Source organism: Manis javanica, chromosome 8 (assembly GCF_040802235.1).
Source record: "Manis javanica isolate MJ-LG chromosome 8, MJ_LKY, whole genome shotgun sequence".
Classification (NCBI taxonomy): domain Eukaryota; kingdom Metazoa; phylum Chordata; class Mammalia; order Pholidota; family Manidae; genus Manis; species Manis javanica.
In genome coordinates, this window is record NC_133163.1 from 103,880,856 (window position 1) to 103,899,284 (window position 18,429).

Sequence of the window (18,429 nt, forward strand, 5' to 3'; positions counted from 1 at the left end):
GTCCCTAATCTTTGCTCTGCAAATCCTTCTGGTGTTTTTGTCCAGAAATAGTATAGTAATACCTATGAGACAGCAAAGAGTTTTTTTTTTTTTCCAAAAAGCATGCCTCAAGTACATGAAAAATCCTTGAAAAAAAAGGGGGCATATTTTTCTTAGAATTCAAAATGTGACTTTTTGGGGGGTATAGTAAAGGGATAGTTTATGTAATCCCAAGAAAGAAACCATAGGATGAGGAGGAAACAGAGCTTCATTAGTTTAGTAACTGGTTGACATAGTGGGGCGTAAAGAGAAAGGATGTATGGCAAACAGAGGCAGACAAGCTTTGTTCCTTTTATATAAGTATTAGCAGCTGGTTGATTGGAATATCAGTTGTCTAAAAACACTAATCATTGCTCTTGGCAGGAAGCCTGATTGTTATATTTTACAGACTAATTTTTATTTCTCACATAATTACAAATAGAAAAGGCAATTCGTTTCCTCTCAGTGTCCTAATTGTTCAAAAAGCTGTATCTTAGGGCACCTCACCTTAAATTTCAGCTTCAAGAGCAGGAATTTTTAACAAATATTTGTAAGGATATGAGCATCCTTCCCATGGTAAACTATAGGTTGTACTTAGCTACAGAGGCTTATTAGAGTCAAAGTATTCCTTACTCTCATTTCTACAGACTAAAATATTGTCTGCTGGCAAGGACAGGTTGCCTTCTCTTCTAGAATCATTTCAGTAATATAAAATTAATGTTTAGTGGGTTTTCTTCCTAATTGCAAAAGTCTAACATCCTGTCCATAAATAGAAAAAAAATGCTAGAACACAGATGGAACTATGCTTAACCTAGAAAAATTAAATTTAATAACTTTTTATGTATTAGTGCTTTTATTCTGTCTTATGATTATTTTCACAATGAGCATGAATATAGTTATAATCAGAAAACGCATTTAGGAAGTCATCTGTTTCTTATAGAAGATTTAAAAAGAAACCTTTAAAATATGAGTGATAACAAGTCCCCCACATTGCTGAATTCACTCTGTCCTTGGGTCCTAATCCCAGTTATTAGGGTCCTGCTTGTTCTGGTGACCACCTTCTCCATATGTCTGGTTTCTAGTTTACTTAGGCCAGAGACCCTCTTCTGATTACATACCCAATCCCAACATTTCACTTAAGCTAGGATCCTGTTAACTAGACCTAACTATCTTTCTGCCTGCTGTAGGTGCTACATTAATATTTTTTCCTTCCTTTCTTTCAATCCAAATCCTAATGGTGAGTTACAGACTTCCATTTCCCATGGTCCATGGCTAATTTTAGAGTTTCCTCTTGTTTTCTTCTGCCTGGCTTTGTTCATGCTCCTTACCCAATCTTTTTTGCCTTACTCCACAAAAATCACACATCCTTGTATCATTTTATAATCCTGTTTAATCTGGTCTTATTTTGCTGCTGAGAAAGCACCTTCTTTCCCCAAGATTCAGCATTACCCTGAGATGTAAGAATCCCCTCTTATGAGATGTATTCTTACATGCTTTCCTAACTATTCATTTCCTAGTTTCTAAACTGTCCATCATTCTATCTTATACTTTGCTGGAGTGAGAAATCTTGTCATATGACATCTATTTTAGAGTAATTTTCAGCTTTGGTAGACCCATACCCATATGTCAAAAATCAAGAATAAAAAAGATTCATATAAACATTTCCCTGAGACCAGGGGTATATGATCTCCATTGAATTATACAGTATTTTTTTGGCTCCAGAAATAAAAAAAAGTCTGTAGCCTTTAAATGTTGACATTTGTTTTAATGCCCCATTCAAATGATTTTCAATATACTGTCTGGTAAATTTTCTATGCTCCTTATTTTTTGAAATTAGTTTCACTCTTTCTTTTCATGAAAGGGATCATGGCTCTTGAACCAAACCAAACATTTCAATGAAAAATTCTCAGCTGTCCGTTCAGGACTCTTTTATTTGTTTTCTTCCAGCATGTTTAATTTTTTAGCAACTGTTCCTTATTTTATTACTTTGACTACAGACTGAGGATTTAGAGAACTGACTCTATATCACTTGAATTCAATGAAAAGAAAATGGGCAGAGGGGATTAGAGAAAATACGTTAATTCTTTACTTAATCTTGAAATATGTAGATAAATTAATATTCAAGAGCAACCCCTTGCCCAATTCTGCTTTCTAAGCTCATATGTATCTCTTATTTTTCTCTGGTTCAATAGCAGACTGTGTTCTATTCCCACCTAGTGTTCCACTGATTAGAATTGTTATTTTCCCCTACTAAGGCAAATAACAAATTACCTCATGTGATTGCAAATATAACTAAATTCCCTCATTTTTTTAGACAAACCAAAATTACTATATTAAACACATACCCTCAGCCTCTCAACCCAGGAAACTCTTTGAACAGGAAACTGTCTATGGATGTCTGATGGAAAAATATGTTATGCCAAGACTCATTTAATTCACTTTAATGATATTGATGACACCCACTCTGCTAGGCAATACAGGGGAAGCAAAGATCAATAATACATGGTCCTACTTTTAAAAGAACTCTTCACAGTTATTTACAAGAGAAGACATCTTCATTATGAAATAAAGCCAAGAGATTTGTTCTGCTCAGGCTATCTTTATTGAAAAGTAATGGATCCAGTTCTGTCTGTATAAGCCCTCATAAAGTGGTCCCCCACTTCAGTAATTCCCATGTTTGACCATGCTGCTGCTCTGTAGACTCGCCTGGAGTATTAAGAGCTTTCATCAAATCCTCATGTAATAGTAAGGCTGGATCTTGCTGTTCAATAGTGAGAAAAATTTATAGTAAAGCTTAACTCCCTAACAAGGAACTTCCCAGTACCACTACCAAACATAATCTGGATAAACACAGAGTGAGGGGAATGTACTAATAAAGAAAAATATGCTATTATCATACCATGGACTTGACAAATATTGGAAGGTTGGCCATTTCAACACTGTGGGAAGGTATTATGAAGTGAGATTTAAGGATTATTAATGCAAAATTTAAACGGTAATCTTCTAGTATTATTTAACAGCTAGGCCCCTACAGAATTTATGTAAATACCCATCATTATGCATCAGGCAGTTGTATGAACATATCTATAAATAAGAACTAGGGAGTGCTAAGTCCTCCTCCCAGGAGGTCACCTGCATAAAGGGATGTGAGAAGCACAGAGAAGACCTTGCAACCAAACAAGGGTCTTTTCTGTCAACCTGTAGTTGTTTCTTGAAAACCCACCATCAGCACTATTATTAGTATTTATTTAGTGTTCTGAAATCTTTGGAATGTGTCTGCTACAGTCATACAATTTGATCTTCAAAATAACATTGTGCAAAGATAGATATATAGAGGAGGAAAGTGAGCCTTGAGACCTTAAATGTCTCTGTGGATTACAAGTGGCAGAACATTAATTCATTTCACAGAACATGGGCTGTATCCCTACTAGGTGCCAGGGACAACACTAGGCACTGTTTAGCTACAAAGAAGAGAAGTATGGAAGACGGCTCCTGCTTAAGGAAGCCCATTTTAAATGTCACATGGTAAGAACTATGCTAGGGAACTCTGGTCTCCTGACTACTTGTCCAGTGAATTTTTCCAACACACCCATGGCTTGTCATTAACAAGTCCTTCCATGTACTATTAAAAATGATCTCCTGTTAAAATGTAAGTCACCGGGGGAGAGTGCCACTTTTAGTCTTTATTACTAGCGCTTTCTTATAAGTTAGTTGATGAGCTCTTTCATAAGGAATGGGCAGTGAAAGCAGTGCCCTGCAGAAGGAATTACATAGGAGGAGCATACTTTGGGGTTCAGGAGGGTTGAAGTGTCAGGGAGAGTACTAAGTCAGAGAAAAGAGGCCTGGTCAGACAAAAAAGGGCTGGGGATGTTTCTAGAGCATTAAGCTCAGCACTAAGAATACTTTTTATCCACTTCACAGTTTTACCAAGAACCAATGTAGATCAAGGATAGCAATATATATATATATATATATATATTTTTTTAATTAATGTTTCCTGAGTACCAATCTCAAACCAGAGACTAGGTTAGGCTCTGAAGATTAATAGAGCAATGAGCAACCTGTTGATCATCATTGACCCTCCCCTAGAGTTTACAGTATAGCAGGAATGTGGACATTATCGAGTAATTAATTATATGCTCTATGAAGCTTGCGTAACAGTGGAGACCAGTCTAATATGGGAAATGGGGAGTTCTTTGTGTTGAAATGACTGAATTGGGCCCACTGAGAGAGAATAAGTGAGCAACATTTTTGTGTTCATTGTCAGCACTTAAATCAATAATCAGGGGGCTCTCTCAAAATAGCAATTTCAGAAAAAAAATGATAGAATGATTTGTTTTATGTTGAAATTCTCCAGACTCACTGACTGGCTTGCATTGGTAACTTCTCATCCTCACAGAAAATGCATGTCTTCAGGAAGACCTTGCAGGCACTGATCTATCCCATGTCCTCCACCACTCCTCACAACTTTGAAGTCTGGACAGCCACAACACCTACCTACTGTTACGAGTGTGAAGGGCTCCTGTGGGGCATTGCCCGGCAAGGCATGAAATGTTTGGAGTGTGGAGTGAAGTGCCATGAAAAGTGTCAGGACCTCCTAAACGCTGACTGTTTGCAAAGTGAGTACTTGGTTAGACCAAAAAAGTGGGCATGCAGAGCCTGCCTTGTCTTACATATTTTCAGACTAGACCCTTTTGGCTCTTGCTGGTTTTCAAGACCACTGCCGCTCACACAAAGATTCACATACTGCCTCATAATAGCCCCCATGTGGTAAGTGGCATATGTATAGTCATGTTTCTGTAACAGGGACTAAGGCACACCCCTGTGATTACAGCAACTGGAATTCTTTCCAAGCCTATCTGGTGCCTGTCTGAAGGAGCCGTAACCTTGCACAGCCCCTGCACAGGCCTTAGGATTGTGAGGCTTTGTGTTTAAATGTCAAAGGGAAATCCACCAGATATGCAACCTCGGGCAAGGTTTTTAATTCCCAGGGCTTCATTTTCCTCCACCAAATGAACAGGAATAATAAAACTTAACTCAGAGAGTTATTGAAAAGAGTAAATGAAATAGTCTCTGCTAAGAGTCTGGTATATAGTAGATGCTCAATGAATATTAATGGTTTCTCCATCCTTTCACACTTCAAATAGATACATGTCACTTCCACCTTTATGACAAGTTTTCCTAACATTTTCATTTCCCAAAAAATCCTTTACACTGGTATTTTAGGTTAGGTCTAGAAATATTAAAGCATCATAATTTAAAATCCCTATTATTAACTTTTCACTGCTGTATTTATTTGGTCATGTGGGCTGACCTTAAATACTTTTAAAAATTGCCAAAGAAATCTATTTAAACATGGATTTCCATTTGCAAATAATCTTCTTTCACATCTAAATATTCTCCCCTCTATTTATTTTTTATCTGAATGCAATCAATGTAAGATGTATCCGTTGCCTGAAACTGAGGAAGAGAAAGAAGAAAATGTCAAAACAAAGATTAAATCAGAAATGCTGTCACACAATCTACAGTTCTCTCTACGTGATTAGTATGCTCCCTACACAATCAGATAAGGTATAGGCTAATAGAAAAGAATGCATTTTTTAAAATCAAAATAACTAGTAGCCTTTTCTGGAAAAATAAAAAGGTATATTTAGGAATGACTGCTTAAAAGGAAGGGGGATTGACTTGATATTACTCAGCCCATTTACTTGCACAATCTCTTAATCCAATCAAAATTCAGCCCACTTGTTTAACAAAATGAATTGTAAACAGGCATCTTATAAAATAAGCATATTAAGACTTATTGTGATATTGGAGAAAACAGATAGGAAAAATATTCTCTAGAAACAAATAGCTTTATCCCTTAAAGAAAAGAGTGACGCAGATCAGACCTAAGAAGCGAGCTCATTCTTTCAGACTTTGAGAGAAGAGATGCATTCCATTCAAGAAACTTTAAAAATAATGCCATAATCAGTTTTCTATTTCTCAAGGCACCGTGTATTATTCGACAGTGGTTAAATAAATGAGACTTATTTTTCTTTGAGGTTATTCATTAAAATGCCCTTATAAATTAGAAGAATCAAAAATAGCGCAGAAAAATGAGGGTGGGTATGTATGTCCTAGGAAGGGGATATTCTAAGAACATGCTACTTTTTCCCTAAAATCTATACTCACATTGAACAAAAAGAGGGTTTGCAAATATATGAATTCATCTTCACCACTTTTACCGAATATAATGTTTTTTTAAATAGTTGTCTTTTACAAATAATAATTGTCAATAAAATTCTCACAGCAGAATCAGTAAAATTTCCTTAAGAAATATCCCTTTTCATTGGTTCGAGCAAGAAATTTGAAGTGTTGACACCTTGTGTGAAATACTTCTGTGTGTATTATGAAAAAAAAATACACCTTGTATAAAATACTTCCAACATTTCAAGGGATAGAGAGAATAAAAAATTGAGAAATCAGAGTTGGATGGTAGGGCTAGTGAAACCTCCTGTAAATGGAAGGAGATTCTATTAAGTTTTCCTCAAAAGGGTCATTCAATGTCTGAATAACTCAAAGGAAAATTTAACACCTTGGCAGGCAGCTTAATTCATCATTAGAAAATTTAGTTTACAAATTAAAATTTGAACCAGGTCCTGCCTCCTTGTAATGTCTATCTTCAAGCCAAATCTTAACTCTGGTAGAAAAAAACTTTTTATGTTCTTTTTAAAAATTTAAGTATAGTTAACATGATATTTTATCGGTTTCAAGTGTATAACACACTGATTTAAAATTTATGTATATTACAAAATGATCACTACAAGAAGTATAATTACCACCTATCACCTTAAAAAAGTTATTAAAATATTATTGACTATATTCCCTATAATGCACCTTTTATTACCATAACTTATTTATTTTATAATGGAAGACTGTACCTCTTAATACCCTTCACCTATTTCACCCATCCCTCCCCAACCCCACCCATCTGGCAAACACCAGTGTGTTCTATGCATTTATGAGTTTGTTTCCAGGTTTGTGTTTGTTTATTTTTCAGATTCCACATGTAAATGAAATCATATGGTGTTTGTCTTTCTCTTGTCTAACTTATTTCACTTAGAATAATACCCTCTGGGTCCATCCATTTTGTCACAAATGGCAGGATTTTATTTCTTTTATGACTGAGTAGTATTCCGTTGTGTATATAGACCACACCTGAATCCATATAACTATGAATGCACATTTTGATTCATTCCATATCTTGGCTGTTCTGAATAATGCTGCAATAAACATAGGGGTGCATATATCTTTTCAAATCAGTGTTTTTGTTTTCTTTGGGTAAATGCCCGGAGGTAGAATTGGGAACATGTGGTAGTTTTATTTTTAATTTTTTGAGAAAACTCCATACTGTTTTCCATAGTGACTATACCAGTTTACATTCCCAACAACAGTGTAGGAGGGTTCCCTTTTCTCCCCATCCTTGCCAACACTTGTAATTTCATGTTTTTTTTTAATGCTAGCCATTCTGACTGTAGTGAGATGATATCTTACTGAGGTTTTGATTTTCATTCCCCTGATGATTAGTGATGTTTAGCATCTTTTCATGTGTCTCTTAGCCATTTTGTTTATCTTTAGCAAAATGTCTATTCAGCTCCTCTGCCCATTTTTAAATTGAATCACTTGTTTTTTTAGTGTTGAGTTCTACAAGTTCCTTATATATTTTGGATAATAACCCCTTATTGGATATGTCATTTGCAAATATGTTCTCCCATAAATTAGGTCACCTTTTAGTTTTGTTGATGGTTTCTTTTGCTTTGCAGAAGCTCTTTAGTTTGATGTAGTTTCACTTGTTTATTTTTGCTTTGTTTCACCTGTCTGGGGAGACATATCCATAAAAATTTGCTAACAATGTCCAAGAGTTTACTGCCTATGTTTTCTTTTAGGAGTTTTATGGTTTCAGGCCTTACACTTAGGACTTTAATTCATTTCAGTTTATGTACGGTGTAAGAAAGTGGCCAAATTTCATTCTTTTGCATGTAGCTGCCCAGTTTTCTCAATACCACTTATTGAAGAGACTTTCCTCATTGTATATTTTGCCTCCTATGTCATAGAGTAATTGTTCATATAAGCATGGTTTTATTTCTGAGTTCTCTATTCTGTTCCATTGATCTATATGTCTGTTTTTGTGCTTGTCCAAGTTGACATATTTTGGTCCAATGTTGGTGTATTATTTTTCACAAAATTCTCTAATAATCCTCTATATTTTTGTAGTGTCAGTTGTAACTTTCATTTCTGAATTTATTTATTTGAGTCCTCTCTTTTTATCTTGATGAGTCTGGCTGAAGGTTTATCAGTTTATATTTTCAAAGAGCCAGATCTTACTTTCATTGATCTTTTCTGTTTTTTTTTTAAATCTATATTTCAATTATATCTGCTTGATCTTTATTGTTTTCTTACATCTTCTAATATTAGACTTTGTTCTTTTTCTAGTTCCTTTAGATATAAGGTTACATTGTTTGATATTTTTCTTGTTTCTTGTGGAGAAAATATTTAATTAGTGACTTTCACTGAATATAATGTTTTTTTTAAATACTTGTCTTTTTCAAATAATAGTCATCTTCGTGATTCTAAAACCCTCATTATATTGCTAATCATTTTCTGAAGACATTGCGGTGTGTTACCACACCTACACACTAGAATAAAATAACAAACAAAAATTTTACGTGTGGTCTGAACAATGACCCATGCAGAAAAGAGAGTATGTAAAGTTACTTCTAGGTGATTTGAATTTGATATTCCCATTAAGTCTTTGGTCTGTGATTTACACATTTGAAGTCCAGTGGGATTAGACCAACTGTTTCTAAGATCTTATTGTTCCAGTATTTCCTTGAAAGTTCAGAGACGCATGGAAATGTCAAATAAGTTTCCCAAACAGCCTCATCTTAGCTCCTGTCTGGATGATTTTACTTAGAGGTGGTTCCTATACTTTGCTGCCTTCTTGGCCCAAGGCTGACAACCAAGCAGAGTGGTGGATAGGAACCGAGGAAACCAAAGGGGAACAGATCAATCCTTGAGAAAAAAGAACTGATTTATCTTTCCCCTCCTAGTTTCAGGCCAGTGGCAGTAGCTAAAGCCCACCTGGGTTTTCTTTAATTAACTTATTTGTTTCCTGCTATTCAAAAAAGCATTTTATTCATTCTTGGAAACAACATTTAGTAGTGGAAGAATAGCCAATGGAGGAGCAGTTTGTGACCCTGAATGATGTTAACATAACCTATAAGGAACATTCTGTGACAGTATGGTGACAGTTTTAAACTAGTAAAAGGCAAGGAAAAAAAGGCAACTGGAAAAATATGCAAATAATTATGGTACTTAACCCAATCAACCTGTGCTTCCTTACACAGCACAAAAGGAAGAATCCCAGAATCCCACTGAATAAACATTCTACCTAATTTTAATTCCTAATGGAAATTTCAAGTGCCTGAATTAAGAGAGAAAGCATTTCACCAAAAGTTTGCAGGAAAGCATCTTTTGAGATGCATTCTATGGTTCTTGTATTTCCTACTGACATTATGTTAAGATTATGTGTCTTTATTAGCCATTGAAAATTCATTAACAAAATCTGGTTAGTGTATTCCTTCTGCAAACTAGATATTGATTCTCTTTTTTTTGTATTTCTATTACCACATTTTACACTTTTAATATCTTCAGATGGTCAGATATTTGTATATTGAACGGCAACTGTGGGTGGGTACTTTATTCTGGGCTTTCAGACCTTGAAAGAAAGTGTTGTACCTGAACTCAAATGTATTTTCTAAAACTTAACTTGGATGAATATATGTGAGCACATACCTTGTAAACTTTTGACACTGTACTCCTTCAACAGCAATTATACAAAATATGTTTATGTAATGAATAGTCAGGAAGCTTAAAAGTAGGATTTTGTGTGTCCATGGCTACAGGATGAAGACCATAGTCTTTATTTTTCCTGTATCTAGCACACATTTAAGCAATTAGCTGCTTAATAGATGTTGCTTGCACAATAAAAGAAGGCATGAGAACTTCAGTGAGAAAGAACATGTGATGGTTGAAGATTGTTTTTGCATACAACCATAGTTGTTTTTATTAAACTGTCATTGATATACACTCTTATGATGGTTTCAAATACACAAGACAGTGGTTCAGCATTAACCCATATTATCAGGTCCTCACCTGCTCCATTGCAGTCACTGTCTATCAACATAGTAGGATGTTATAGAGTCATTAATTTATTCTGTATTGTACTACTATCTCTGTGACCAACCTATATTGTAATCGTCAATTATTTTGCCCCTTAATCCCCTTCTCCCTTCCCCTCCACCCTCCCCAGTCCACCCCCTTTATTAATCACTAGTCCCTTCTCGGTGGTGGTATTCCTTTTTCGTATCTGATTCTGTGTACGTATGTACACTCACTTTTCTCCTTGATAAGTCTGGCTAGGGATTTATCTATTTTGTTTATTCTCTCAAAGAACTGGCTCCTGGTTTCATTGATTCATTTTATTGTTTTATTCTTCTCCATTTCATTTGTTTCAGTGATGATCTTTATTATGTCCCTTCTTCTACTGACTTTGGGCCTCATGTGTGCTTCTTTTTCTAGTTTCTTTAATTATGAGTTTAGACTCATATTTGGGATTGTTCTTGTTTCCTGAGATAAGCCTCTATTGCTATATACTTTCCTCTTAGAACTGCTCTTGCTGCATCCCACAAGTTTGGGGCTGTTGAGTTGTTGTTGTCATTTGTCTCCATATATTGCTTGATCTCTCCTTTAATTTGATCATTGATCCATTGATTATTTAGAAGCATATTGTTTAGCCTCCATGTGTTTGTAAGCTTTTTTGTTTTCTTTGCATAATTTATTTCTAGTTTCCTACCGTTGTGTTCTGAGAACCTGCTTGATACAATTTCAATCTTTCTGAATTTATTGAGATTCTTTTTGTGGCCTAGTAATGTGATCTCTTCTGGGAAATGTTCCATGAGCACTTGAGAAGAGAAGAATGTGTATCCTGCTGCTTTTGGGTGGAGTGTTCTGTAGATGTCTGTTAGCTCCATCTGTTCTAATGCATTGTTCAGTGCCTCTCTCTCCTTACTTATTTTCTGTCTGGTTGATCTGTCCTTTGGAGTGACTGGTGTGTTGAAGTCTCCTAAAATGAATGCATTGCATTCTATTTCCCCCTTAATTCTGTTAGTATTTGTTTCACATATTTGGGTGCTCCTATTTTGTGTGCATAGATATTTATAATGATTATATCCTTTTGTTGGACTGACCCCTATGTCATTATATATAATGTCCTTCTTTGTCTCCTGTTACTTTCTTTGTTTTGAAATCTATTTTGTCTGATGTAAGTACTGCTACTCCTGCTTTTCTCTCTCTATTATCTGCGTGAACTCTCTTTTTCCATGCCTTTACTTTTAGGTTGTATATGTCCTTGGATCTGAATTGAGTCTCTTATAGGCAGCGTATTGATGGGTCTTGTTTTTTTTATCCATTCTGCCACTCTATGTCTTTTGATTGGTGCATTCAGTCCATTTACATTTAAGGTGATTATTGATAGATATGTACTTATTGCCATTGTAGACTTCAGATTCGTGGTTACCAAAAAGTTCAAGGATAGCTTCCTTACTATTTAACAGTCTATCTTAAGTCACTGATTACTCGGTTTCAAACACAATCTAGGGGTACATTTTTCCCCCCTTCTTCTTCCTCCTCCAGGCTTTATATATTAGGTATCATATTCTACACTTTTTGTGTATCATTTGACTGATTTTGTCAGTAGATTTAATTTTGTACTTGCTTGGTAATTAATTGGTCTTCTATTTTTACTGTGAGTTTAATTTCACTTGAGGCAGTTATTTAGCCTTATGAACATTTCTGTGTAGAGCAGTTCCTTTAACATATCCTGTAGGACTGGCTTAGTGGTGGTGAATTCCTTCAACTTTGTTTAGCTGAAAATTGTTTAATCCCTGCTTCAAATTTAATGATAATCTTGTAGGGTAGAGTATTCTTGGTTGGAGGCCCTTCTGTGTCACTGTATTAAATATATCATGCCACTCCCTTCTAGCCTGTAACTTCTGCTGAAAAATCTGCTTATAGTCTGATGGGGTTTCCTTTATAGGTAATCTTTTTTGTCTCTCTGGCTGTTTTTAATACTCTCTCCTTGTCCTTGATCTTTGTCATTTTAATTATTATATGTCTTGCTGCTATCTTCCTAGGGTTTCTTTTGTTAGATGCTTTCTGTGCTTCCATGTCCTGAGTGTCTATTTACTTCCCCACTTTGTGGAAGTTTTCAACAATTATTTCCTCAAAGAGACTTTCTATCCCTTTGTCTCCATCATCTCCTTCCGGTACCCCTATATGCAATATTGTTCTGTTTGGATTGGTCACACAGCTCTCTTATTATTCTTTCATTCTTGGTGATCCTTTTTCTCTCTCTTTTTTTTACTTCATTGTTTTCTTGTTCCTTAATTTCCATATCATTTACAGCATCTTCAACCTGTGAAAGCCTGCTATTAAACCCCTCCATTGTATTTTTCAAGAAGATTGGTGATTTCAGCTTCACTCAGTCTTCTTTCTGGTGTTTTGTTTTATAGTTTTGTTTGGACCAAATTCCTTTGCCTCTTCATTTTCCTACTTTTTCCTATGAAAGAATAGATTTGTGGAGGAGGCACCCTCCAGTGCCCAGAAGTTTATGACCCATCACTTTTCAGTGTGGGAGCCCCAGCTGTTAGCATGCAGTGGGTGGGATACTTTTCTGTCTGGCTTGTAGTGATCTGATTTCAGGTGGGCTATGTGCACCATCAGCTGATCACATCCAGGGAGAAAACTCAGGGCTTTTCTGCTGGGGTTGCTGTGCACAGAGCCACCCTCGGCCCAGCCTGCAGCAATGGCAGGGGATGCAGGCAAGCAGGACCAGAGCCTGCTGGGAGGAAGGAGCTCCCAGGGCTGGCTCCTGCAGTATTTCCCTGGCTGTGCCAAAACAGGGCCAAGAAAGTTGGGAGGGCCTCCCTCTGCCTTCTCGGCTAAAACGTCTACCTCCACTGCCAGGTCAAAGTGGACCAACCGCAGGCCACATGTTCAGGGAGGAGCCTCGGTGCTGTGCTGCTGGAACTGTCCTGGGTGGAGCCATTCCCCACCTGGCCTGCAGCTGTGGCAGGGACTGCAGGCAAGCAGGAACAGTGCCTGCCAGGAGGAAGGAGTTCCTGGGACTGGATCCTACAGGCAGTTCCCCAGCTGACCTGAGACAAGGCCAAGAAACTTGGGAGATTCTCCCTCTGTCTCCCTGGGAGCAGAGACTGACTCCACTGCTGGCCACTGCTGACTGCAGGCCACATATGATGGGAAGAGCCTCTGGGCTGCATTGCCCGTGAGGGGGATGGAGTGGCTGAGGCTCCCAAGAGCTCCAACCTGTAGGTCTAAGGACAGGCTAGGGAGCTATTTTCCACCTGCCCTTTCTCCTGAGCAGAGATCCCTATTTAACACTTGCCCCTCTGCTGCCCCTCCCACTGATGGAAAGTCTTTCAAACTGCCCACTTTGCTTTTGTCTCAGGGGTGGTGGTAGAGGGTACCTGTTCTCCACAAGGGGCTGGAATCTTAGCCTCCTCAAGTATTCCACTTGTTTTTGTTGTCCAGCCCCACTAATCGATTACTAGAGCACCATGTAATGTGGGTTCATGTTCCCTGAGCAGATCCCCAGGGCTGGGTGTTCAGAGGTCCTGGGCTTCTGTTCCCTTCCTGCTCTGTTCCACTTCCTCCTACCTGTGGGCTGGGGTGGGGAGGGGGCTTGAGTCCCTTCAGATCTTCTCATCTTTGCCACTTTACCCTTTCCTGTGAGGTCTTCTCTTCTGGAGTCTTCATGTCATTTTCAGGTTTAGTTGTATTCGCTGTATTTTCATGTTCTATGTGATTTTGGAGAGGTGGTCTCTGCCTTGCATTCTTACTCTGCCATCTTTTTCCCAGAATCCTGACAACCACAGATTTTTAGGGGAGCCTTTGAGACCAGTGGATTGGAGAACTCCGTGTAATGGGTTTACTAAGTTCAAACAATTTAGTATCATGTCGAAAAGGATCAAGGAGATGTTATAGGTAGGGTTAAAACCAGGTCTCTGAACTCTTAATGTACTGTTCTCTCCTAATTTATAAGGAAATATATCAAGTTTATTTCCTTCCAAATATATAAGGGAAAAAATGGAAAGTTGTTTAATTTTATTTTTAGTGTTCTTCCACTCTCCCATATAGTATCCTTTTTTTTTTTTTTCACATTTTATGCTGCCCAGATCTTGGCTTTGTAGAACTTCCCATCATCACGATGCTAGAAGCCTGTCCTCTATGGCCAACTCATTTAGCTTGGGTATATGCCTATCACAACATACTTATTGTATTGACTTTTCAACAACACAAAGGAGGAATTGATATGGAAGTTATTTTAGGTAAAAGTGGAATCAGTAGTAAGTTACTTTAATACAATGGTCATTTTCATAACCTAAACGAATGCACTAATAATGGAGCTTTTTCAGGTATTTGGGGTAGGGTGTCAAAATGAGTGCATACGTTTCATATCAAGCCGAAGAAGAAGTATTCATCATGACATAAGCAATGGATGTCTACGTGTCTATATCTATATAATTCATAGCCCTTAGCTACTTGAGAAAGATCTGGTTTCTAATCCTGACACTGCTGGAATTTTTCACATCTTCTCTGAGCATCGTTTTCTACATAAGTAAAGAGAGTTCATAATATTTGGCAGTGCCCTCCAGCTAAGGAACACAGCTGTACTTTTAAAATTTGGTTTATTACCCATTGTTGCAAAGGAATCCACACCCCAGGGTAAACCGTAGGGAATCTCAGTAAGAGGGGACAAAAATCTGGAAAAGGTGTTGTCTGGAAGTGAGGACAATTCTAAGACTGTGTATGTTAAAAAAATCTTTTCTACAAGGAAGACAGACTAGAGTGAGGATAGTATCTGCCCTCAGTAAAGAAAAAGTGGTCACTCATCAGTTAGGAGAGGGGATGTCTGATATTTTATGGTTTTGCAGTGACCTTGTTTCTCTCTGTGCTAAGACAAAATTATGAAGTGACTTTGTTTGTCTCACTGCGACACTGTCACAGAGTGACCACATGTAACGTTGGGGTGATCTTGCTTGTGTCCAGTAGAACAACGTGGCCTAGCTGTGAGCACCAGGCCAGTTTCCCACAACATCGTGAACTAGTTGCAAGTGTCATCCAAATTCCTCTCAGAGGCTATTTAAGAAAAGAGAAATAGAAAGAAATACTGTGTTTAAATCTTTAATTTTGGTTTGCTTCTGAAAAGGATGTGAAAAAAACTATAAAACTAAAAGTGATAAGAACAAAAATATCTTTATTCCTTCCATCTTTCCCTTGCATTTTTCTTTTTTCCTAACTTAATAAATAAGGAAATTTTTAAATTTAAAAATTTTTTTAAATTGAGCACTTTTTTTCACAATTAATTTGTTCCTTTAATCTATATTGATAGTTTGGGACTCTGCAATGATTGCAAAATCTCAGAGTGAGTATCTAGAAAATGTTTTGACCACCACTGCAAGTGTATTCCTGATGCCATCTTCTTTTAATAAGCAAATGTTTCCAAACTTTGTTCTAAAAGTTTGCATTTACTTTATTTTTTATTTGTTGGTATCATTAATCTACAATTACATGAAGAACAGTATGTTTACTAGGCTCCCTCCTTCACCAAGTCCCCCCAACAAACCCCATCACAGTCACTGTCCATCAGCGTAGTAAGATGCTATAAAATCACTACTTGTCTTCTCTGTGTTGCACAGCCCTCCCCGTGCCCCCACACACACTATACATGCTAATCGTAATGCCCCCTTTCTTTTTCCCTGCCCTTATCCCTCCCTCCCCACCCACCCTCCCCAGTCCCTTTCCCTTTGGTAACTGTTGGTCCATTCCTGGGTTCTGTGATTCTGCTGCTGTTTTGTTCCTTCAGTTTTTCTTTGTTCTTATACTCCACATATGAGTGAAATCATTTGGTACTTGTCTTTCTCGGCCTGGCTTATTTCACTGAGCATAATTTACTTTTAATGGAATGATTGAATGTGGTGGAAGTATTAGAGGGGAAGGGAGAGGAAAGGTTGGTTTTTGTTTTTGGGCCCAAGCTCACTGTCAGTGAAGTTACTTTGTAGAAGGTGTCAGGGGTCCTTCAAAGGGGTGCACCTGCCCATATTCTCCCACTGTCAGTGCTGGGGCCACCTACAGGAGTGGGAGATAGCACTGTGCTGGATCCATGCCCCTCTGATTACCCTGCTATGAGCTGTCATCATCTGCTTTTGATTTATATAAGGAAAAGGAGTCAGCTGACTTGAAGACTGAGGGAGCTATTGGTCTGATCCTTGAAGAGACTGAAGGCATGTTAAAAGAGGAGGGTTAATATTATCTTGGATGTAAAGCAACTAAAGGGAAAGGGTAGAAAATGTCAACTCCATGCCCACCTACCTGATTTCATGGGAAAGAAAAACAGAGGCACCAAGAACAGACCCACCTACATGATTTTACTATCAAAGAAAAGCAATCAAGTTTCTCATGCTAGAGACTCCTGGAGAGAGAAATGCCTGAACATTGGACCCTCTGCATACTTTCCATACATGTTTGCCAGGAGGTATCCTTTAGGTTCACCAGCCTCAAATGCAGCTAAGAATTTATGGATGGAAATAATAAAAATACTTCAATATAACTATTTCAAAAATTATAATTATTATTTATTTGAACTCTATTTTCTCATCAAGCATTTCGTGGGCTCCCATTTAGCAAACAGTTGTAGAGCATTTAGCACATGGCAAACACTGGGTCTGGTACTGTCCCTGGGAGAAGTAATCATGTAGCTAAGAACCCTAAAGTCCCTTGTTAATGTGAAATTCTTTAAAGCATGCTTATATCTTCACCTGTTCACCTTTTGACACCCTGAAATCCCTATACTTGCTCAGTTGTTCATATTGAAACTATATACGCCATTCCATTTAATTCTTACAACAACGTGCTAAGGAAGTCACGTTATTTCCTTTTGTTTTTCGGATGAGGAGGCTAAGGCTTACTGACATGAGTAACTTGCTCAGTTTCAGATGGTTAGTACATGGCAAATCAGGATTCCCATAGAAGCCTGTCTCCTTCAACAGTAACCCTCCCCCCCCCAATAAGCAGGAGATACGTTCCAAAACCTCCCAGTGGTTGCCTGAAACTACAGATAGTGCTGAACTCTAGATAGACTATGTGTCTTCCTACACATTACACACTTATAATGAAGTTTAATTGACAAAGTAGGTGCAGAAAGGGATTAACAACAGCAATAATAAATCAGAACAATAAAAATGCTGTAATAAATGTTATGTAAATGTGATCTCTCACTCTCAAAATATCTTACTATGCTGGACTCATCTTCTTGTGATGATGTGAGATGATCAAGTGCCTAGGTGATGAGATGAAGTGAGGGGCATGATGTAGGCACTGTGACGTAGTGTTAAGCCACTGTTGAACTTCTGAAAATAAGCAGAAGGAGGATCATCTGCTTCCAGACTGTGGTTGACTGAGGGTAATTGAAACTGTGGGAAGTGGAATCGTGGATAAGGGGAGACAACTGTATACCCAAAGTATCATGAGCCGCTCTGCTCATTTGTCTTATTTAAAAGTAATTTTCTTGATGTGTTTACTTAATTTTGAACTTATGCCCTTGTTTTATGCTGACTATTAAGTGCAGGAGATATACAGGCCAGCTAAATTCTGCTTTCTAATGATGGGCACACAGCCATTGTTTTCTGAACATTCCAAATCTGAAGCCAAGGGCCAGGTGTACTCTGTCTCTTCACAAGATGTGTTCCTCAGCATGCATATCATTGTACACTGAATTTAGTCATGTTTCTTCCAGGATCATAGCCTAAAGGTAATAGTATGCAGGAAGTCCCTAGCACATTAAATTAAACCCTTAGCTATGTTAAAAACTTGAATATAGTAATTATTTTATCAAGTTCTCCCAAGAAATAAGACCACTTTCTCTATTTATTGAGTGTGTCTTATTTTCCAAGCACTGTGCTAGATACTTAGAATACACATTTAATTGAGGTTGGCCTCATAGGCTAGCAGGCAGGATATATGTATATACAGGGAGCTGCATCAGTGGTGATCGATAAATACTTAAGAATTTTGTGAGGCAGTTGCTTAATATCAGCCATGTTAGGGGTATTTACATCACAGAAATCCACTAATGCATCAAATCAGGCCTCTTATTTTTTTTGTTGCTGTTGTTATTTGTTTTTTCTGTAGGGGAGGGGAGAAAATGTGACTACTAAATTTAGACAGCCTCTATTTCTGCTAAGGAAAAGATGAGATCACATGGTGAGAATGGAGAGTAATTGGGCGAGG

At 37.5% G+C, this 18,429-nt stretch overlaps 1 protein-coding gene across 1 annotated transcript in view; it reads left to right on the plus strand.

Moving 5' to 3' along the window:
• Positions 1–18,429, plus strand: part of UNC13C (unc-13 homolog C) — a 539,874-nt gene that overhangs the window by 221,065 nt on the left and 300,380 nt on the right. The window contains exon 7 of the mRNA XM_073211882.1: positions 4,418–4,637. Within this exon, the coding sequence (XP_073067983.1) occupies positions 4,418–4,637 (220 nt within the window). The remainder of the gene's footprint in view (positions 1–4,417; positions 4,638–18,429) is intronic.